At 36.8% G+C, this 24,597-nt stretch overlaps 1 protein-coding gene across 1 annotated transcript; it reads left to right on the plus strand.

Annotated features, from left to right (window-relative positions):
• The first annotated feature begins 19,921 nt into the window (after positions 1-19,921).
• On the plus strand, positions 19,922-20,339 carry LOC141814069 (outer envelope membrane protein 7). Its single transcript, XM_074702070.1, has one exon. The coding sequence runs from the start codon at positions 19,955-19,957 to the stop codon at positions 20,189-20,191; it is 237 nt and encodes a 78-aa protein (XP_074558171.1). The 5' UTR covers positions 19,922-19,954; the 3' UTR covers positions 20,192-20,339.
• The last annotated feature ends 4,258 nt before the right edge of the window (positions 20,340-24,597 follow it).

Here is a 24,597-nt window from a genome sequence, read left to right on the forward strand (position 1 = left end):
TCTAAAATTTAAGTGTGCTAAACGTGTAAGATACCGAAAAAAAATTTACTATACATACGAAAAGATTCGTCTCGCGAAGATGAACCAAACAAAATTTATTTGGACCAAATCGGAGGTCGTTTGATCCCTGAACCAAGCGAACCAAATTCGAACCGGGTTGCTACAGTACCGGTTTAGGCTGGGTTGGTTCAGTCAAGTTCGGCCGGTTGGACTTGAGCTAGAGTTGGATTAGGCTGGTTTGGGTTGGTGTGATCAGTTTGTCTAGGGTTAAATTAAACAGTGAAACTCCTCGGAAAACCCTCACTCGCGATTTTGGATCTGTCCGACGCCTCCTCCGTCCGAGCTTCACTTCTTTCCCGATCTTCTTCTTCGCCGCGACCTCACTGCTGCCGCCAGCCGACGGTGCTGGCCGTTTGCCCCGATCGCGAGCCGCCTCCATCGCTTCCTCCTCATTTCGCCAATCGCGCCTCTCTGCTTCTCCTTCTTCTTCATTGATCGGTGGCAGCGACTCCAGCGTGGTGGTCGTCGATCGGCAAGGTAGCTGAGAAGCCGGTGATCGGAACGCAGCTGGGGGTTTGGCTGTTCATCGGTCGGGCGGTGCCAATTTGAGCCCTCGAGTAGTGAAATCGGGCGGCGAGATCTGAAAGGGAGGAAGATCGGTGAGTGACATTTGATATGGATTTCGATTTGAGCTTAGATCTAGGTTTCTTTTCTGGATTCCAGAGCTTGGATAGAGTTGTAAATGGATCCGGTTGTGGATTTGGAACAGGAAGTACCTTGCTGTTGGGGTTTCAATCTCAAGCAAGAAGAAGGATCGAAGAGGAGGAAATCGAGAGGTAAGGGGAAACCTAGCTTTCAGTTTCTTGAGTTGGAATTGGTTAGATTGTTTGGAATCTCTGTAGATTTGGATTTTTCTTCTTCCTATGGAAGCGATCGGTTGTTGACGGGCAGCAAGGAGAAGAACTTAAACCGAAACTTGGGAGTTAGGATTCTGATCAGATCGGTTTACGAGGTGAGGCTCTCCTTGTTGGAAATTGGTATTTATCTGGTTGAGTCAGTTTTGGGGGATTAGTAGAATGTAATGGATAATTGGAGGTAGAGGATTAAGAGCTACTGAAATAGGATTTGATTTTATATATATATATATATATATATATATATATATATATATATATATATATATATATATATATATATATATATATATATATATATATATATATATAGAGAGAGAGAGAGAGAGAGAGAGAGAGAAACGCTATCCTGGGCGCCTCCTCCTTGAGCGCCTGTGCGCGACACCGTCCATTTCGATCGCGCCAATCTGAACCGTCCATTTTTGGGAATGTCTTCGCCGAACCCGTTGCTATTCCCGCCGGCATCGCGACGCCGTCCGGCCACCGACGGCCGCCGGACCAGGCCCGATGGACGACCAACTCACCGGCAGTCCAGATGGGCCCGGATTCTGGCCCCGATTTGACCGGCGGCGGCCGGAATCTCGACTGAAATCGCCGCCAGAATCGGGCGGCCAATTCCGGCCAAAATTCGACCGGCCGCCGGTCGAATCGGGGCCAGTCGAGTCACAAGAAGGACCGGCGGCAGCCACCGGTCCTTCCCGTGACTTGGCCGGCCCCGATTCGGCCGGCGGCCAGCCGAATTTTGGCCGGAATCGGCCGCCCGATTCTGGCGGCGATTTCGGCTGAGATTCCGGCCGCCGCCGGCCAAATCGAGGCCGGAATCCGGACCCATCCGGACCGTCGGTGAGTTGGCCGTCCATCGGGTCCGGTCCGGCGGCCATCGGTGGTCGGACGGCGTCGCGATGCCGGCGGGAACGGCGATGTGTCGGAGGAGACGCTCACGGGTCGCGTAAGGAGAGGCGCCCAGGATAGCCCTGTTGTATATATATATATATATATATATATATATATATATATATACATTCTTATATTTAGAGGTTGTGAAAATACCTGCAGGACTTTGATTGGAGTTGATTGGTTGCGGACATTATCAGATTCGGATTCTTTACGATTACTCGCAACTAATCGGAAGGCAGGTACCTTGACTTATCTTTTATAGATATGTCTTTAAGATATGTGTAAATTGCTAGATATCAGTAGTTTGTGTTTCTGCTCATTTTGATTTCATATGCTACTTGGATCTGATTCTGTTATCAGTTATTTCTGTTGTTGGTTAGTATTGGATATCATTTCCTATGGTGGTTATCAGTTATTCATTTCTCTTGATATCATCTAATACCTTTGGCATGTTATGGTTATCCGATCTCCATTGATTCTGACATCACCTGCTACCTGTACGTATGCTATTACCAGTATATATGCTAGATAGGAGACCTTATATCATTCTGATTATTGGAGCATATGATATGGATCTGTAGTTGGATAGGTGGTGCATGGACCATATTATATGGATATGTAGTTGGATATATGATGCATGGACTAGTGGCATACATCATGCTTGCATATATTGCATACTGACGTGCGGGATTTCATTGTTGTTGAGTCCGGCGTCAGTTACATGCGGGCTACCAACCAAAGGGTGTGTGTAATTGCATGTCTTGTGATCATCGGCTCCTGCTCATATTTTAGTCGAGTCGCTCCTATTATAGTGGTAGCACAGTTTGAGCCCGTCGCTCGTATATGATTTACACACAATCCACTCATGGGTTAGTGGAACCTTTAGGTTGGTGCATACTTGCCCTGACAGGAGCTCCGCTAGGCCACCCGGGATAGTGGTTTCGTAGTGTGGTAGCATACAGGGATCCCTCCTCTGTCATTGTGACCAGGAGATGAGAGCTTGCTCGCCCACTTATGATTTGGGTTACCAGGATAGGTGTACACCTCGAGGACATCTTGTCCACTCGGTCACGCAGGAGCAGTGACGGTAGAGTGCACAGAGGTCACAGCCTTACCCACGCGACTTCACCACTGTGGATGAGCGATTTGACTGGCGTAGTTCCACTCTACCTCACCACTATAGGGGTGACTGATCTGACTGGTGTCAAGGGTGACCAGGACATGCATTGCACCATATGCATACTGCACTGATTGCATTTGTTTGTGATTGTTGCACTTGTTTGATGCACTTGGATGACATGCATATACAGGAGACCTATGTATCGGTTTTGGAACTACATTCACTTTACTACTTGATTATCAGACTCTGGTATGTACAGATCTACTGTTGTTCAGTTTTCATATCTGTTTACCTTTCAGTAGACTGTACAACATGATATTATTGTTGATAGCTTTTATACACATATCTGCTAGATACTCGTTGAGTTTCTTTTGGAACTCACCCCGTTTACCTGTATGTTATTTCAGGTTGATGCCGTCTGGAGAGCTGCATTGCTAGTCCCGCACCATTTGTGGCGTGGTTTTAGTTTTCTTATTACTATTATCAGTGTATTTGGACTTCTTGATGTGTTTTCCACTTGAGTACTTGGTTTTTCGCTGATTCGATATATTTTTGGTTTCCGTTATGAGTTACCTGTACGGATTTTGGGATGGATCTGATATGCATGCGTGGTTGTGATATTAGACTTGGTGATACTATTAGTGGCTATGTTGGTCACTTGGTCTTTTAAATTCCTACATATATATCCATAGCTTGTTATGGATTCATTATATGTGTATGTATTCAGGGAAAGTCAATTGTTACAGGGGAGATGCTATCGAAATTTCTCAGAAAGCCGTCCCCGGGGCGTAACAAAACGAGCATGCCAAACATCAAAGGAGTAAACAAGATAAACAGATTTCATAGATTTATTATCATTAACACTTAACTTATACATACCATTGCATAAATAACCTTTTCCTATGAAGGACCCATTCTTTGATACAATACATGTATTACACTCAAGTACAACCTTAAGCCCATTTTTACACATAAGACTAGCAGATACAAGATTTTTTTCTAATTTCAGGAACATGGTAGACATTTCTCAAAATCATTTTCTTCCCAGAGGAAAATTCAATATGCACCATTCCTTTTCTGGTAACCACTATTGCATTATAATTCCCCATGAGAACATTTTGTTCTTGCTTTTCAATTGAATATGAGGAGAATAATTTTTGTTGTTGCAAACATGAATGGTAGCATCAAAATCAAGCCACCAATCATAAACATTGTTATAGTAATGTTAGTTTTGGTTATCACGCCAATTTCCATTTCTAAGACCATTGCATAGATTTCTTCATGTTATTTTTCAACAACATTAGTATTATTAACATTGATTTCTTTATTGTATCTATAGTCATTTTTTCGATGACCTTTCTTACCACAATTGAAACATTTACCAAGAAATTTGTTCTGGTCATTTCTGGACTTCTTGAACTTTCTGTCATTATTGACCTTGAAGTTCTTTTTAAACTTGCTTGCTTCAGCAACATTAACTTTAGAGGATTTATTGCTATTAATTTGGGATTGTGAGACATAGTCACCTCTTCAATCCTCAAATGTTTTTGCAAGTCCTCCAAAGTTAAATCATCTTTGCTATGCAAAAGTTTCTTTCTATAACCATTCCAACTTTAGCAATAATTGTACCCACTTGGAATGATTCAGAAATGTCCACTTTTAATTCACGAAGCTTGGTGACAATGAGTTGTAGTTCATGTATTTGATCAAGAACAAACTTGATATCAATCATGACAAATTCAAGATACTTATCAATGTGATACACAATTCTGAAAGTAGGATTTTTTTTTCAAAACCAACACCAATTAAACATTCCTTAATATGTAAAATTCAATATCATTATACATATGTACTCGTCTGATATAATCTATTCAATAATTCATTACCAACATATAATAAGATACAAATATTTTCATAAATAAGTACAAGATCATTTTATAACATATCAAATATCAATTTCAAACATACCTACTCCAATATCTGAACAACACTAGTAATCTAATGAAAAACAACTTACATACTATAAACAACATCAATTTACACATGTCAACTAGTCAGAACACAACAACAACAATAATTTTATTGAATTTTACAACAATAAGAAAAAGAAGAGCTCAATAATTTAGACAAAGCAACAATTAGTAGTAAATCACAATCTTAATTACGTAGACAACGACAACCACAATAACAATCTGATAACAACGAGATTTTATATAACATTTATCACACTAAATAGCAATTTATACTAATAACATTAACAATCAGTATTGACACTAACTTAGACTAAAATAGTTCCATACCAAATAGGTATAAGAAGTATCTTTTTACAACATAAACACACTACATCATTCGATATGTAAGAGATACAAGGATACTAAACATTGTCACCAACAAGATTGATGATTCATTCATTCTAGTTCGAATCTACTAAATTTGTCCTTCAGGATTGAGACTGCAACATCTACTCTAATTGTATGAATGTCCTTTTAAGTGAAATCCATCTTCATATGGTACAACAAATGTTGGTAATATTGCATTACAAAAAAGTGCAATCATTGTTGCAGTTTTAAAATTTTCAACAACTTAGTTAAATGGTAATATAAATTAGACAATTAATAATGTAGCAAATTTACTTATGATATTATTTATTGGGAATAATTAACTTTAGTAGAGGTTCAACAATCAAAAGACAGATAATCCTATAGATCATCGTGCATTTCTCTTAGTTTACCATTGGGAAAATTTTTCAATCTAGATACATGTCACACACAATTAGATTACCATAAATTATTAAAATATAATTATGTGTCATAGTGCAATAAAGAATATTTTAAAGAATCATTACTAACGAGCTCTATAATAGTCATCATATTTTTTGTAGTAGGGCATAGAATTATAATGGTAGAAAATTTTTATCTCGGTGTCCATGACCAACAAATGATAATGAGCACCATCAATATTCATTGATATAAAAATTTACCTAACTTCATGACCAACTGTTTATTTTGATAATGTATAACAGAGTAGTTTCCCATAAGTGTTCATATGATGACTACAAAATTTAAGATATATTCATACTTAGCGTAATAATATCATAAACAAATTAATAGGTTATTATATAAATAAACTTTCTAAAAATTTGGTTGAGCAATATATGGAATTTTGGTATAACCTATTAAATAAAGATGTTTTTATTCGTGTAGGGAGCACCAGATGATCGAACTTGAGTTTTGATAATGGCAAAGGGTCAAGTTAAGTCTGTGAAGTGGACTAACAAGCTGAATTAAGTGTGCAGGTAGCATAGGAAAGTCCTAGTTAAGGCTAGGCAAAGGAAGCCCTAGTTATGGCTAGGCAAGGAAGATTTGGTTTGAAGGGTTGGGCAAGAAAGTCCTGGTCAAAGGAACTGGGCAACGAAGACTTGGTTTAAAGGACTGGGAAAGGAAGTCCTAATCAGGAAGATTTGGCAGGAAGTCTTGGCAGATCAGAGCACCAGGCAGGAAAGTCTAGGCGGGTTTGGAGGATCAGACGTCTAGCAGTGAAAATCCTAGAGGTCGAGGATCAAGGTTAAGCAAAAGTCCAACAGGTCTGAAGAACCAAGTTGGCAAAAGGTAACCTCTCTCGAGTGGAATGGGTGAGACGCATTCTCAAGAAGGGGAATAGTAGGCATCGATTTAACCTAAGGTTTTATTGGAAATCTAAAGTTAAGACCAAAAAATTTGCTAAAACTATTACTTTTCTGTTTATACTTTGTTTCTAGACTAACTTGTGATGTAGAAAAGGAGAAGCTGAAACTTTATATTTCGAGCAACCTTATCTGGATCCAAGCGACCGCATGGTCCAGGCGCCCGAAAGGGATCAAGGCACCGGGACATCAGCCGAATGGGCCAGCAAGGCAGATGAAGTGGCAGAGCCCCATTAGTCGGGACATGTTAGCCTCCAGATGCCCCAAGAGGCTCCAGATGCCCGGATAAGGATAAGACGTTGCATAGTCAAAGTTGATCCAACAACCTCCACGTTAACATCTAGGCGTTCGAAAGAGATACAGGCACCCGGAAGATGTCAAGTTAGCATCGGAGGCGGATCGACAAGATGATGTGGAGGCACCTAACAGGACTTCCAAATGCCCAGATCAGCCTTTATAAGCAGTTGCGAGGAGAAACCCTGCCATCAATTTAATATGCTACTATGATGATTTCCTACGCGCAAACAGCCAATCCAATGTTGGTGCGGGAAACACCAGATGATCGAATCTTAGTTTTGATAATGACACAAGGTTCAAGTTAAGTATGTTGCTGGACTGATATGTTAATCTAGTGTGTAGAGAGCATAGGTAAAGTCGTAGTTGAGGCTAGGCAAAAGGCAAAAGGCAAAGTTCTAGTTGTAGGCTACACAAGGATAAGTCCTGATCTGGAGGATCAGGCGGAAGCTTTGGCAGGTCAAGTGCACCAAGTACAAGTCCATGCAGTGTCGGAGGACTGAGAAGCATGACCAAAGTCTAATCGGGTACGGTTAGGAGGACCAGAGGGTTGGTGAAGTCTGGGCGGTCTGGTGGACCGAGTCACAGCAGCAAATTTCTAGGGGCCAAGGACAAAGCTAAGCAGAAAGTTCAATAAGTCTGGAGGATTTGGTTGGCAGTCAGGTAAATTCTTCCGAGAGGAGTGGGTCAGGACGCGTTCTCGAAGTGGAACTATAGGCATCGTTCTAACCCAAGGTTTCACTGGAAACCTGAAGTTAAGACCAAGAAATAGTTTAGAGAACTGATTCTCCAATCTATTTTTTTTATATTTGGAACTAACTTGTATTGCAAATTGGAGAGGTGAAGTCTTTGACTTTGGGCGACTTAAGCCGAGGTTCGAGTCGACTGGACAGTCGAGTCGATCGGAATATGGATTCTATGTGACTTGAGATCGGATAAGCGCAGCGGAAGTCGAAGTCTATCAACACCATCCACGTCAGATTTAAATTGACCTGAATGGTGGTTCTAGTCGACTTGAAGGCCGAGTCTGTCACAGAAAAAGTGGATCGCAATCTACATGGGGTCGACCTAAATAGGTATTACAGTCGACCGGAAGGTGTTATAAAAGAACTTCTATCAGAGGCTTCTCAACAACGAATTCAGTGCTTTCACGATCGAGTCTCGACGAGTCGACGGTGCCCCGAGCGAGCAGCAGCATCCATCCAAGCAGTCATAATGCTGGAATCACACTAGAACGAAGAACTTCGAAACTCCGATGTTTTGGTAACGAGTTAATTTTGTTTGAATTATTAATACGATAAAGTTATATTTTATCATTAGCTTTTGTACTCGTTGCAACTTGTTTTTGTAAGGAAATAAGTTTTCATAGTGGATTGACCTTACGAAACCGATCACAGATCATGGGCCTTAGAATAGCAGCTTTCAGCTCAGAACCAAGTAAAAAAATACACATATCATTCTTGTTTGTTTACTTTACTATTTTTTCGCTGCACTCTGATTAAGAAATCGTAATGCTCAAATCTTCAAAATGGAGGGAAAATACTTAAGCACTATTCATCCCCCTCTAGTGCTTACACGATCCTACATCCAGTACGTCATCATAATACCGAGGAGCTGCACCAACATCTACACTTCATTTCTCATCTTCTAAGTCGGTAACCTTTACATTCTTGCTTTTGTACTTAATATTGTAGGACGGTAAATTTATTATTCCTAATATATTTTGTAAAGCGACAGACTCATTCTCATAAGAGAGGAGTTTTTATAGTAGATTAATCATCGAAAACGATCAAAGATCATGGGTCTTGGAATAGCAGTCTATGGCTATGAATCAAGTAAATAAAAGCGTACTCACCTCTTATTTTCCACTGTAATTTTTATTTACACGCTTTATTTTACGTATAATTTATCAAACGAGTGAAAAAGCGATAAAGCGTTATTCCCCCTTCCCTTCTAGCGCTCTAACTCAGTCCTATAATTGGTATCAGAGTGAGGGGTGCTCGAATTTAATCCAACCACTAATCGAGCTTATTCAAGTTTTTTCTCTCTATTTATCATATTTTATTTTTCACGCACTGCTAATCCAATACTAAGTCTTGGTACATTTTTTCATTTATATTTTTGTGCAAGATAAATGACCCATCAAGAAGGCTATAACACCGTCAGACCCCCACTATTTTCAGGAGAAGACTTCATCTGCTGAAAGGGGAGATGGAGTACCACCTTAAAACATAGATGGAGATGTGGATTGTAATCCAGACTAAGTTGACATTTCCAACAGACGATGACGACATCCCACAGCCTTACAAGAAGTGGGATCCCACGACAAAGTGAAAGATTGAGGCTGATGGTAAGGCAACCTAGACCCTCCAATAAGGCTTCACAAAGGAGGAGCTCAACCGAATTGGTCCCTACATAAGTGTAAAAGACTTATGGGACAAGCTCATTGAGCTGCATAAGAGAACCTCAAATACTAAAGTGAGCAAGCGCGACCTTCTTCTGAACGAACTCTACAACATTAGAATGTGAGAAGGTGAATCTGCGAGTGGGTTACATGCACGAATTTAGGATCTGCTCAATGGACTTCATGCCATAGGACACCCATGGAGAACCAAGATGTCATCAGGTAAGCTTTGAAAGTGTTCCCTAGAAACACCTTGTGGGAATCAATAGTTGATGCGTATAAGGTTTCTAGGGACCTTTATAAAATTAAGTTTGATGAACTCTTTTCCAAATTTAAATTGTACGAATAGACTAATGCCAATCCAGTCAAGAAAGGGATTACTCTTTTTGTAGGCCAAACCAAGGAATAGAGACAAGATGTCAAACTGAGGAAGAATCCAAAGACTTATCGGGTTCCGAAAGCAACTATGAGTTGTTACTGAACTAGTCAATCTAGTTTGGAAGATGTTCAAGAAAAAATGTGCAATCCAAAAATCTGAAATGAAGAAGGTGATCCAGAATGCTGGATCTAACAAAACACCAACCAACAAGGTTGAAGTCACCTGTTACGGTTGCAACAAGAAAGGACATTTCAAGGTTGAATGCCCTAATCAAAAGAAGGAGCGCTAAATGAAGAAGAAGGTGCTAAAGGCCACATGGGATGAGTCCTCCTCAGAAGACTTAGAGGATGAAGCAAACACAAGCTTCCTAGCTCTCCCAGCAAGAGAGGAGATTGTTGAGATCGAGACCGAACCAGACATAGAGTTAGAAGCAAATCAGAATCAAGTCACGGATTCATATCCAATTCAGAAGGTCCAAATAGCAATGTAAGCAATAGCTTAACAGATAAATTGTATTCTATAATATATTGTTTGACTAAAAAATTGACAAAGTCTAGTGTCCAAGTTAATTCTCTCTAAAAGGAGGTAACACTTCTTAAGAAGAAAGTTAACATCAGCTTGTCAATTGAAAATGTTTAGGTTGAAATTTTAACTCAAGTCCAACTTGAGGAAGAAAATTTCAAATTGAAACTTCAAGTTAATGATCTAAAAAGGTCATTGAAAAAATTTACTACGGGCTCCAAGTTTCTTAACATGATGCTTCGAAATCAAAGAGTTGTGTACAATAAATTTGGACTTAGACACAAAGTCCGACATAGGTCTTATTTGTCTGGTAAATCAAACTAAGAAACCCCTAGTCCAAGCATAGATTCATAAGTCCAGCTTGATCAATCAAGTTGGATTGAACCAATACTGGATCCTCAAGAATCAAATATACTATCATATCAGACTCAATAGGGGTCATGATCCAGAAGAGTCTAAAACTATTTTAGTTAGATAAGACTTGTTTAATTTCATTTTTATTTTTTGAACTTAGATTGAACCTCGGTTAGTTAAGAGCATAGGTTTGATTAATACTTGCCCAACCTAGTACTAGAGTGGGGCAAGATGATAGTACTCTAGGGAAACTCAATTTAGGTAATCAAGTGGGGTAAGAAGTACCTTATTTGGTTTACTTAGCTGAGTGGAACTAACCAAAGCTACCTCGTCAAACCCTAGATTAATTAGACTAGAGTTTTTTTCTTAGATTAACTAAGTGTATAATTTTTCAAACTAACTTTATCTTAGAAGGTAGTCGTTGTTTTGATATCCAAGAAGGCCCCTATCCTCGCCACTGCCTGGAAGCTAATTCTTGAAATGTATACTTAATTAATCTATGGTTAAACTTGAATCTAACTCGAGGTTAATCAAGTTTTAGAAAATCACATTCTAATTAATTAAGATAAAAATTAAAAAATCATCTCACACAATCTATAAGAATAACTGTTTGATAATCTAGCAATGGGTGAGATGGAACTAGGAACATTAACTTAACTAATTAATTTTTAACTTAACCAATTAATTTTTAACTTAACATAATTAATTTTTAACTTAACTAATTAATTTTTAACTTAACCAATTAATTTTTAACTTAACTTAATTAATTTTTAACTTAACCAATTAATTTTTAACTTAACTAATTAATTTTTAACTTAATCAATAAATTTTAACTTAATTAATTTTTACTTAAATTAATTAATTTTTACATAAATTAATTAATTTTAACTTAATAAATTAATTAAAATTTAATTTCAAATGAGTAAGCCCGATCCAACGTAATCTGGATGCTCGAATATAAATCCAGGCGCCTCGAATCACTTCTCGAATATCGCTCATAGTTTCATGCAGACGCCCCCGATTATAAGAATTCAAGCACCTGGAAAAAATTATAGGCACCTCGCACCGTATGAAATTCAGGCATCCCGATCAGAATCCAAGTACCTGAATCACGTCTATATAGGTGTTCGAGACCTAAGTTTCCAACCCCCCATAATTTTCTTTCAATTTGCGAAAAGGCTTCCTACGCGACCGTCAAGTGTTTATAGGTGTTCATTTCTTTAGTATTTCATCTGATATGCCTAGATAAGCCCGTAAACTAATCTTAAATTCAATTAAGTTACTTTCTTTAGTTAAAATCTTAATTTATATATTAAGATTAAGAGGAAGACCACTGAGGTTGGGACTTCTAATACCCCTAACACAGATCTTAGATCCCCTACTGAGGAGCTTAGGATTAGATTTGTATCATTGATATTTGCACCTCCTGCATTATAGATATTTATGTAGGATATTTTTCTTACATTCATACTTTTTTGGAGAAGAGTGGGTCCCTATAGTGACTCAGTTTCCATCAGTTGACTCAAAGTACATGACTATATTTTGTACAGAGTCTTAGTGACTTGCATTCTGCTCCTGACTACCAAGAATGTCGTAATGATGCAACCATTTTATATATTTTTTATATGCACTACATCATAAATTAGACATAGATATTAGTTTGCATATATTTCATACCATCATCTTTTCATCTAGTGTCACCACTAGCAGGAGGGTCCATACACCCTACTGCCACATTTTGACCTCACTCCTAACATCCCTTGGGTTTGACATCACCTCAGGTGTGGTCAAACCAGCTAATGAGTTTGATATGTTAGGCATTAGGAACTTCTCCTTAGTTGGGATTCATATAGATGAGGACGGGATCTTGTCATGGAGACGGGGGAACTAGCCTCAACCACAGCAGCAGTCGAGGACGAGGAGGACAACTTTAACCTAGCTAATCTTCTTCAGATCCCTTCACCTCCATCTTCTATCACTCTAGAGTAGAAAAGTAATCTAACTTGAGTAGTCAGTCACTAGTCTGTAGCAGATAGTGACCAATCAGTATGAGAGTCTGCAGGAGGAGGGTAGAGTTAAGCATATTGAGATGATGAACATGCTCAGATCTTGGGGCATGGGCCACTCTCATCCACCACCCCAGTAGACCTCACTAGCTCTAGTGTTTTTAGTTGTATTTTGACTTTAGTTATATAGTGTTAACTTTTACTCATTTATTATTTAGTGCATTGACTTATTGCACTCTTTTCTCTCAATTAGGAATGTGTTTAGTAGACTAAGGATAAATTTTTAAATCATTTTTTTGTCATAATATTTTTTTAAAATTCATGATTTTCTCATCTACTATTACTTATATTTTTAAAATTATTTACTCATCATTTTTTTTTGAAAAAGTTAGTTTCAAAAAGATAATTTTAAATTTCTTTTGATTTTAAAGTTAAAGATAAAATTTAGACTTAGTCTAAACACTCCCAGTAGAGATCATGCACCTATAGATTTAGGCTCACTGCATCTCATAAAACATACTAGAATCTGAAACGGTGTGAGATGCATAGAGTAAAAACACTTATGTCTGTGCATCATAACAAATCTGAGCTAAAAAGAATAAACATGGATTAAGTTAAGTATTCCTACTTGGTAAAAGACTAGTTGGAATGATACACTTAAACTTGACTAACTTGGTCAAACTGCTATCTTTTGATAGTTAGCCAATATCAATAAGTTAGACATGTGCCTAAAAAATTATTTTTTTATTTAAATATTTTTATATAGAATATATAAATGGCATGCTTGAACTCAAACCTAACTTTTAGTGTGATTGAAATTATATGTATGGTTTTTTTTCAAGACTTTTTCAAAACCCTTGAGAAATTTCAAAAATCCTCAAGTTTATTAAGCATTTATTTTGATTATGTCAAAGGAGAGAGTACGGTCAAGTTAAAGTAAAATTTTAAAATATTTTAAATTTTAATATAAAATTTACAAAATGTTTTTTAAATGGACTTAGAAATTTTTTTAAAATTTCACAATCTTTCTTTTAAGAAAATCTTTTACAAAATATTTTCAAAAAGCTTAAGTATGACTTAGATGGTTCTTAAACAAATTCACAAAGTAACAAGAACCATATCAAGTTCGGGGAGAGAGAAAAATATTTTTTTAATTTTCTCTAAGTAGACCTTAATTTCAGGGAGAGGATCTTAAGTTAAGGAGAAGTCACACTTTTTAAATTGAGAATTTTTATTGTTAACTTGGAAATTTGTAATGAATTATTTTATTATTAAAGTAATTTATACTTAACCTGAAACCTAGGTTGTCATAATTAAAAATGGGGAGATTATTGGTGTAAGGAGCACTAGATGATTGAACTTGGATTTTGATAATGACAAAGAGTTCAAGTTAAGTTTATGAAGTGGACTAACAAGCGGAACTAAGTGTGTAGGTAGCACAGGGAAATCCTAATTGAGACTAGGTAAAGGAAGCCCTAGTTGCGGCTAAGCAAGGAAGATCTAGTTTGGAAGACTGGGCAAAGAAATCCTGATCAAGAGGACTGGGCAAGGAAGACCTAGTTTGAAGGATTGGACAAGGAAATCCTAGTAAGGAGGACTGAGCAGGAAGTCTTGGCATATCAAAGCACCAGGCAAGAAAGTTTAGGCGGATTTGAGGATCAGACGTCTAGTAGTGGAAGTCCTAGGGGTCGAGGATCAAGGTTGAGTAAAAGTCGAATGGGTCTGGAGGACTAGGTTGGCAAAAGGTAACTTCTTTCGAATTGAGTGGGTGAGGACGCATTCTAGGGAATGAGAATAGTAGGCGTCGGTCTAACCTAAGATTTCACTCAAAACCTAAAGTTAAGATCAAATAATTTATTAAAACTGTTACTTTCTTGTTTATACTTTAGTTCCAGACTAACTTGTGATGCAGGAAAAGGAGGAGCTGAAACTTTATGTTCTGGATACCCTTATTGGGATCTAGGTGACCAGATGGTCCAGGCACCCGGAAGGGATCTAGGCGCCCAGATGTCAGCTGAATGGGCCAGCGAGGTGGATGAGATGACAGAGTCCTAGTGGTCAGCACATCTCAGCCTCTAGGCGCCCGAAGAGGCTCCAAGTGCCGGATAAGGATAAGACATTGCGGAGTCAAAGTTGATCCGGCAACCTCCACATCAGCATTCAAGTGCCCAGAAGGGATACAGGTGCCTGAAAGATGTCGAGTCAGCGTCAAAAGCGAATCGACGAGATGACATGGAGGCACCCGGAAGGACTTCTAGGCGCCCTGATCAGCCTTTATAAGCAACTATGAGGGAAAATCCTAATATCAATTTAATACGCTACTACGACGACTTTCTGCCTGCAAACAACCAATCTAGTACATCGTCGTAACACCGATGAGCTACACTGACATCTATACTTCAGTTCTCATCTTCTAAGTCAGTAACCTTTACATTGTTGCTTTTGTATTTAACATTTTAGGACGGTAAGGATTTACCATTCCTAATATATTTTGTAAAATGATAAATTAAACTCCTTCTTATAAGAGGAGAATTTTTATAGTGGATTATTTATCAAAAATGATCAAAGATCGTGGATTTTGGAGTAGCAGCCTATGACTGTGAACTAAGTAAATAAAAGTGTACTCATCTCAATTTATTTTCCACTGTAGTTTTTATTTATGCATTCTGTTTTACACGTATGATTTATAAAATCAGTGAAAAAGTGATAAAGTGTTATTTATCGCCTCTAGCGCTCTAACTTAGTCCTATAGTTTCCTTGAAAAGTATTGATATGTAAGCATCCATTACTTCCTCATCTATAAATATGATCCCTAAAACCCATGAAAGGAACACATTTCTTGTCAATGTGCAGTACCTTTCCTCCCATACAAAATCATAAATAGGACATCTCAACTTCTGAAGTACTGATATGAGGTAAGTCACATCTGGTTCTCATTTATTCTTTTTTGGTTTCTTTAAATTTGCCTTTAAGATACTGCTAATAAGAACAACTCAATGTATTTGACACCGACAAAGGAAACTCATATCAATGGGATTGCAATTAATATTTAAGAATTAATACATAATTCTCTATTTACTTTAATAGCATCCAATCTCATTGTGTTAAGTATCTTGTCCCTTCTTTGTGTTCATTCGGCCTCATTTTCTTCATCAATCTTGTCGGCGACTAATATAGTATTGTATTTTTGCATTTCAAAATTTTATCCTTACTTTTGAGAATCCCCCCCCCCCTTCAACCTCCTTTATATGTCTTCTAGTTCTCTTCGTACCTGGGACCATTACTATCCATGTAGGTGTATCTTTAGGAGTGTCCCTGAGGTCATAGCAACTTCTGTCACATCCTCTTCTCATCAAATTGGTCAATGAATCTTCAAGAGGAGTATGTCCTACAGGGTGCCTAGTTGGATAAGATAATCCTTGCCTTTTTAGAATGGCAATAAATTCTTTATTTAATACTGCTAAATATTCATTCTGTCGGGTAAGGAATTCAATAGCTTTTTGCTTTACAATACAAAATGAGCATCCAGCTGCCTCCAATGAGTCTGTATTGATTTGTGTAGTGGATGTGTCGCCCATTGTGGTGTTGACTCAAATGGAGTGGTGAGGGGGTCCCAAGTAAATGGACTTCCTCGGGAGTATAGAGAATATCAACAATAATCTGAATAATCAATAACAATAGATACTCAATTAATAAACCATTACATAGATAATAGGATTGTAACATTATTTCAAATACACCGTACGTTTACTTAGAGAAGTGAGAGTTCTTCTAACTTAGCCTTTACTTTATTAATATGAGAATAAGTATACCTCTCTACTTGCTTATTCTCGATCCTATGATGCTGCTTGACCGTTGAATAGGGGCATGCTCAAGAAACCAAGCATATGTCATAAATAAATCATTGGATGTTATTAGCTATTTATGTAAACAAATAACTACATATTCAAGACTTATAGCAAGTAGACCAGTAAATCCCTTCATATAAGGTAGCGTAACAATATACCTATGAGTCTTTGTGGCAAACACTTCTCTAAATATCGAGAGTTAAGGTGTCATATAATTATATATTATCTCAACACAATTATAATTTCCTAAGTTGTCGATATCATCGATAATATCTATAATTCTTATAGGTAACTTATAAGTAGAAGAACCGAATAAAACAAAAGAAGCATATACAAAATATAAAATTTACAAAACTACCTAACATCCTCATCTAATTCCATACAGAGATAATATTTCTTCATTAGGTGCTCAACTCAGAATCGATTTAGCTCTTTCCTTACAAAATATATTTTATACAATTCTAGAAGCAACATTGGAATACATCTTTACATGCATGTCTTTATATGGGATTTCGAACAATAGTGCTACGTCTTTGGTTGTGAAGGTCATAGTTATTAACATAAACAGAAAACCATAGAAACGAAACGGCTAGGCAGATCTACTGTTGTTCAGTTTTCTACCTTATTTACCTTCCAGTAGATCTATACATGTTATTACTGTTGATAGCTTTTATACACATATCTGCTACATACCCGTCAAGTTTCTTTTGGAAGCTACCCCGTTTACCTGTATTGTTATTTCAGGTTGATGCCGTCTGGAGAGCTGCACTGCTAGTCCTGAATCTTGTGTTTTGGTTTATTTACTTTCCGCATGCCAGTGTATTCGAGACTTATTAGACTTCTTGTCGATGTTTTCCCTTTGGTATTTAGTTTTCCGCTGATTCGATATATTTCTGATTTCCATACTCGAGTTGTTTACCGGATTCTTGATCGGATTTGATATATATACATGCGTGGTTGTGATACTAGAATTGGGGAATGCTATTAGTGATCGTGTGGGTCACTTTGTATGGATGTGTATCTGACCGTGGTGGTCATTTTGTTACTTTTATCTGTTATATATTATCCATAGCCTGTTATGGATTACTATTATCGTGTATGTATTCAGGGAAAGTCAATTGTTACAGGGGAGATGCTGCCGAAATTTCTCGGAAAGCCGTCTCCCGGGGCGTAACAGTCTCAGCCGACGAAACGATATAACTAGCAAGCTGGGCAAACCTAGCAATCTGAGCAAGATCAATAGCAGTAGTGTCGGTTGTTGGGTTGCAAGGGTGCAAACATAGTCCCACATCTAAAACACATGGGAAAGATCATGGGTTTAAAAGGATGGAAAGTATCTCCATTGGCATGAGGCCTTTTGGGTAGAGCCCAAGAGCAAAACCATGAGGGCTTAGGCCCAAAGTGGACAATATCATGTCATTGTGGAGATACGGACATCCTTTTGGACCCTCAACAATTGGTATCAGAGCGAGGTCGCTCTTCACCGGACTAACCGCCGGATGAGCCATGATCCAGATCTAACCATGTGGGGACCCTCGGGAAAAACAAAGGAAGTAGGGGAGGCTCGGACCATGAGGGACATGGCAGCCGGACCACAATATAACAAATGACAAAACTACCGCCGCTCACTTGGCTACCAGGATTCATAAACTCTAGTACTTAACCTGGAGGTCTAGAGTTCGAATCCTGGGGAAGGCAAAAATCCACTGGCTAGGGGTGGAAAGACCTAGTGAGTAACGGCACGGCCGAGGGTCGTCGGTTGACGACATAAGGGGTCGCCAGTTGGGCCGCCCAAGGGACCGCCAAGGGGCCGCCAGTTGGGCCGCCCAAGGGGCCGAGGGACCGGGTCGTTACAATAAAAAAGGTGCCTTTTTAACATAAATAGAAAACCATAGAAACGAAACGGCTAGGGTTTTTATTAAAGATGTAATCAACTTATCAATCATAATACACAGCAAAGGGAAATATATATACTGAAAGACAATATGACAAATGACAAAACTACCCCTATCTATCTAATATTATCTAACAATAGTCACATTGTAATTTGTCTTCTGAATTTTAGTTCTCAAATATGTTAACTAGTAATCCCCTAAGTGAAATGCTAAGGAAAGACACAAAGGGCTACTATTTATAATTCTGATGTATTTTTCATGGAGATTCACTCCTGAATGTCCTCCCTTACCCTTGCTCTTATCCTTTGGGGAAGTTTGACAAAACAATTCTATAAAATGACCTAATTTACTCATCCAATGTAACTTTTGCTCCATATGTGATAAATCATTTTTTAAATTTTTTTTCAACTCTTTATGTAGATTTTGCATTTCCTACAGTATACAAATAAAATATTCGAGTTTTGTAAATAATCAATCAAATAATATGATTTTCATCAAACTAAATTAAACTATTTAGAAGACTAGTACCACTTTATTGGACAATTCTTCAATGGTAAGAAGTATAATACAAAAGTCAAAATAAATTATATTTTTAGCCAATTCATTTGGATATAATTACAAACTTAAATACAAACTAAATATGACAACAAGTGGTCCTAGTAATTGATTGTACAAATCGAACCATTTATAAATATTATTCATAGTTGATAATGGTACTAAGATAATGTATTTTTTAAACTAAGTTTGATGACCTACCTATATGATATTGCTTAAGTCAATTCAATCACATAATTTTTTGAAACTAAGTTAAATTGAGTATACATATTTTGCTTAAAATTTTTAAAAAAAATATAATCAAAATAATTTCACCTGAGAAGATGATGGATTTTTCAATATTTTGAATATTAATGATTTTGTAGCCTTAGGTCAATCCTCGCTCGAACTTGATTCTTTTGGGGAACAAACACCAGCTGAAGGGATCGGAAGCCTTATACCAAGGGAGATCACGTGGTTGCGGGTGAAGCGTTAAGAGCGACCATTCTCGATTTCATTGATAAGGCATGAACGAGATTAGTGAAAGCGCCGATGAACATTAAGTGGAGTAAGCCCAGTGAAGTAAAAGTAGAGATTTAGGTCGATTTTGCTGATAAGAACTAAGTTTCCAATTTCGCCGATGAAGTGGAAGCGAGGTGGTGTCAAAAAATTTTTATAGAAAAAACACACTGAGTGGTTCAGATGAGATACCTTAAATTGTCATTTAAACCATTCCTGCTTCGAACGATCATGTGACCACTGTACATAATTTTTAGGAAGGATAAAATGAGAAATGAATCCATGTGAGGCTACACAATTTGAACAATCCCAAAACCACCTATATAATTTGGGTAAATTGTATAACTAACTACACAGTTTGAGAAATTGTCGAAAGTAATATAAAGATATTATTTTTAGATATTAACTCGTTTAAGATAAAATTATATATATATATTCACTTCTAAATTTGCCATTAAATTTTAAATATTTTTAATTTATTCTCCGATCTAATTTTCCATCCACTTGTTAAATACACCTTGTTTTCCAAAGAAACCCCAACAAGACTGTCTGCTACGGCGAGAGGAACAACGATCAGATCGGAGAGATGGCAGCCATAACAACCGCGGTGGTGGCGATAGCGGCGGTCATCCTGGGTTGGATCACCATCGAGATCGCCTGCAAGCCCTGCCTCGAGCAAGGCCGCAACGCCATCGACCGCGCCCTCGACCCCAACTACGACCCCGACTCAGCCCATAACCCCTCGCCCGCCGAAGCCAACGAGCCCCTTCTCCGCGACGACCAACCCGCCCCCTCAGCTCCGCCCGCCCCCAAGATCGCCTGACCAGACTGGGAAATCGCGATCTGTAGTGTCGTCTTCTGTAAGATTGGTTTCCTTGCTTATTCCTAATGCGTGTGGATCCACATTTTCTTTGCTTGATCTTGATGTTATTGTGTTCAAAGATTTTTATGAATCTATAATCTGAATCGAACTGGCTTTTGATTTCAAATCATGGATGTAACTCCATCAATTCAATGTTCAGCGGAAACAAAAATGCGATTTTGGTGGCTCGACATTGCGGTGCAATAGTTAGGGCAGAGTTGTACCGATTAGTGAAGAATGCACGATGCGGCCAGTCGTCATCTTCTTGATCTCCAGCACCTTCGACCTCGATAGGGCTTTGCGCCTCCTCGATGTTGTTCTCTTCTTCCATATCATCCATCTCTTGTGACATGTCATCTTCTCCATTGTCGTAAAACTCGCACAAATTCAACCACCAGATTCACGGCTTGGCGCAGTTTTATCAAGGGTGCTGTTGCTGCTTCCCCCTGTACATGTCTCGTAGACCTTCCTGTAACTTCCTTCACCTGAAGGAAGACAACAAGAAGATCCTGAACAACAATTCAGACTTGCAGGTATTGTGTTCGATATATGTTCTAAACCATGTTCTAAACCGTAGGAATAAGATGGAGATGTCACAGCAACAAACGAAGAGTATACGCCAGTGCACAAATGAATACAAGAAAAAAAGAATAGGAAAACAAGTAACAAAAGGATTTTGGAGTTGTGTATAATAAATCATGAACATCAAATACTATCGTACAACAACAATTAAATCTTATCCACTAAGTGAGGTCAATTATGTATTATGTGGATCTTTCTATATTATAAAACTTTATGTGGATCCTGAACAAGACTTGCAGGTATTGTGTTCGATATATGTTCTAAACCGTAGGAATGAGATAGAGATGTCACGGCAACAAAGGAAGAGTATACGCCAGTGCACAAATCAATACAAGGAAAAAAGAATAGGAAAACAAGTAACAAAAGGATTTTGGAGTTATGTATAATAAATCATGAACATCAAATACTATTGTTCAACAACAACAACAATCAAATCTTATCTAATTAGGATCTTTCTATATAATAAAACTTTTTTCTTAATTATATCATTATCTATATTTAATTAAATTTATCATATTTTTTATTATTAATCAATTTTTTTGTCTGTCTCTTATTTGTTTGATTTGCATATTTGTCATAGTTTCATATTATCTATCTGAAGTATTTTTTGATCGTTTAAGTATATGTCTGTATCATATTAAGTATGTCTCTTGAAGTTTTTATTTAACAGGTGAAATCTTGATTTTCTTTTTAATATTTTTATTTTTTATCTTATTTATCCTCGTATATCCACATGTTCACTTTAATATTCTTATTTCTACAACTCTACTTTTTACTCATATGTTTGAGTCATAGTCCAATATTCAATTTTATATAATATAACATGTCTAATTACTATTTTATAGATTTTTCCTCTAAGTTTTAAAGATATTTTATGATCACAAAGAAAATACTCTCTTCCATGCCATTTCAATAATCTTGCTTGTATCCTATATAATATATCTCTCTTAATCTTTTCATCTTTTTTAAAAAATAATTTTAAATATTTAAAGTTCTCATTATAGATAACTCTATCATTTTCTATTTTAAAATTTCTATCTTAATAATTATTGGATTACTTTTAATATTATTAAATTTAAATTTCATATATTCAATTGTCTCATTCAATTCATCATCAAGCATTGTTCTACATTGCACCATAAATCATGTAGATAAATGTCTCATTGAAGCCAAACAATGGCTAAATGCATCAAGTAAGTCCTCTTAAATGAATTGACACATTTGCTTTAACTAATATAGAAATTTCCTGAATCTTAACATGCATTATATGCCAAACATCAACATATTATTTAGAGTAATGAAGGGAAAGAAAAACACTGGTTATATAGGTTTTATGCAAGCAATGTGGCTTAGATCACTAACAATTTGATGCTCATCTTAGGGTTGAGTACTTGACTTAAGTGGATTCATGAATACTAGTTTAGCTTCACTATCTATTGTCATTTTAGTGATTCAACATGAATACACCACTCGAAACTCTTGAATGTAACCGGTTGCATCAATCAAGTTGAATGGAAACAACTGGTTTCTTTCATCTCGAATCTTGATTATTCCATCTTCTTTGAGCACCGTTGAACAATCTCTATGGGTTTTGTCTTCTCATGAAACATGAGGTTCGAGTCTATGTGCATAAGAGTTTGATTATCGCAAAACAACTTTATTAGCTCTGCAAAGGCATATCTTAGCTCAGTTATTGGCTGTTTAATCCAGGTTTGCCCATATGTAGTTAGATATATTGTCCTATATTTTGCTTCTACACTTGATCTTACTATAACTCTGTTTTTTCACTCATTTAAGTAATAAAATTATTTCTTACAAGACACAAAAGCCAAAAGTAGATTATTTATATAACAAGAGAACATTTTATTTTGATCACAAAATAAGACACCCTTTTTTTGAAGCATTCTTATTTGATATCAAGTTGTTTTGCATTTTTAAAAAAATAAATAGATGAAAAATAACTTTAATCGAACCGATAAATCTGATTTTAGGTGTAAGTTAAAGTTGAAAACGTGGGTACAAATTGAGATCAATTTGAATTTATTTTGAATAATTTAAAATTGAATTAAATTTATATTTGGGATAATTCAATGATTACTCCCTACTTGTGCAACCTCTCTTATTCCGTGCATGATGTTGCCTACCATTGACTCAAGTGTTTCATTTCATTGAAGTATCTATTTTTATTTATTTTTATTTTTTTTATTTTTATTTTTTGGTAATAGAATATCTGAATCTTCACTCTCATTAGTCTCGGAGATGAACGACCTTCCTTTCTGATTTATTTATTGGGCAAATCCGAAAGCATATAGGTTCCTCATCCAACAATTGACTTTGTTTAGATTTTTGAATACTGCGAACACAATTGCCCTGGGAGGTAAAAGATTAATCTTATTTTTTAGTTGGTGTATTAAACTAAGACGAGATTAATTGCTGTTTGTTAGTAGTTTAACTTTGATTGTATTGGGATAGTTGAATAGAATTGGATCTATCTATCTTAAATTCTAATTAATTCTTAGATTTTATGCTATTATTGTATTTAGTTTGCCAGTTTCATATTTCTTGTTGGTGTGTATTTGAGGCGGGCAAATAAATCATTGGATTCATTTACATATTGTTTGTGTATAGATGTAGAAGTGGTTACGATGAAATAGAGTTGCAGAAGAAAAGTGTATAGATGTCCCCATAGCATAACTGAGTTAGTTATGATGAAATAGAGTGTAAAAGTGGACAAGAGTTCGAATCTGGACAAAACTGAGACAATGCCCTCCTCCATCGTTGCCAACTATAGCTTCTCGATTTACCTCCTCATAAATGGTCGTGGGACCCACTGTGTAGGGCCGCTGGACTGATGGATTTCACCTTTTGCATAAGTTTACTCCCGAGGCATAATTGAATTGATTACAATAAAACAAAGTTGTTGAAGTAAACAAGGGTCGAATCTCGGCGAAGCTAAGGCAATGCCCTCCTTCATCGTAGCTGACTGCAGTTTCTCGATTTACCTCCTCACATGTGCTTATGGGACTAACCGTGTGGAGCCACTAGGACGGTGGATTTTACTTTTTTATACTGAAGTGTATAGAAATTTTCTTTTTGAGGCCGACCGTGTGGGGGCGCTAAGATGGTGGATTATATTCCACCTTTGTTGAAGTGTATATATTTTTTTTTGCTCCTAGGGTATAGTTGAGTTGGTTACTGCGGGGTAGACTTATTGAAGTGGACAAGGATCGAATCTCGACAAAGCCAAGACAATGCCCTCCTCCATAGTGGTCAACTGCAGTTTCTCAATTTATTTCTTTATAGATAGTCATGGGATCAACAATGTAAAATCGTTAGGATAGTGAATTCTATCTTTAAGTAGTGTATAAATTTTCTTTTAATAATAATTTTGCTGCAGTGTATAAATAAAATGTGTATACATTTTTTTGTAAGGGGATTAAAATGACACCAAATTAACATAGAAGGTTCTTAAAAAAAACTAAAGGTTAAATAACTTTTTTTTAGGTGATTACCTCAGTCAGTCCACTCGCATATGAATTATATATTTTTAGTACAAATTAAGCCTTGGATTTATATTCTTTGTGTATATAATTTATATCAGAGCAAATGATCTCGATTAATATTAATAACGAAACAATATTGAAAAAAATCAATCAAAATGGTACGATTCATGGTAAAGAATGAATAAAATTTTTATCACACAATAAAAAAAACACAATTTGTATATGACTTAAAAATAGAAAAATATTAAATTAAAATAAATTATGAATTTAAAAAGGATGAGG

This window comes from Curcuma longa, chromosome 20 (genome assembly GCF_044706935.1).
Source record: "Curcuma longa cultivar G26 ecotype Majalengka, Jawa Barat chromosome 20, ITB_CL_G26_1.1, whole genome shotgun sequence".
Classification (NCBI taxonomy): domain Eukaryota; kingdom Viridiplantae; phylum Streptophyta; class Magnoliopsida; order Zingiberales; family Zingiberaceae; genus Curcuma; species Curcuma longa.

Bases quoted from the DNA above. Each gene is read 5' to 3' on its own strand.
- LOC141814069 (XM_074702070.1), top strand. From the start codon at position 19,955: ATGGCAGCCATAACAACCGCGGTGGTGGCGATAGCGGCGGTCATCCTG.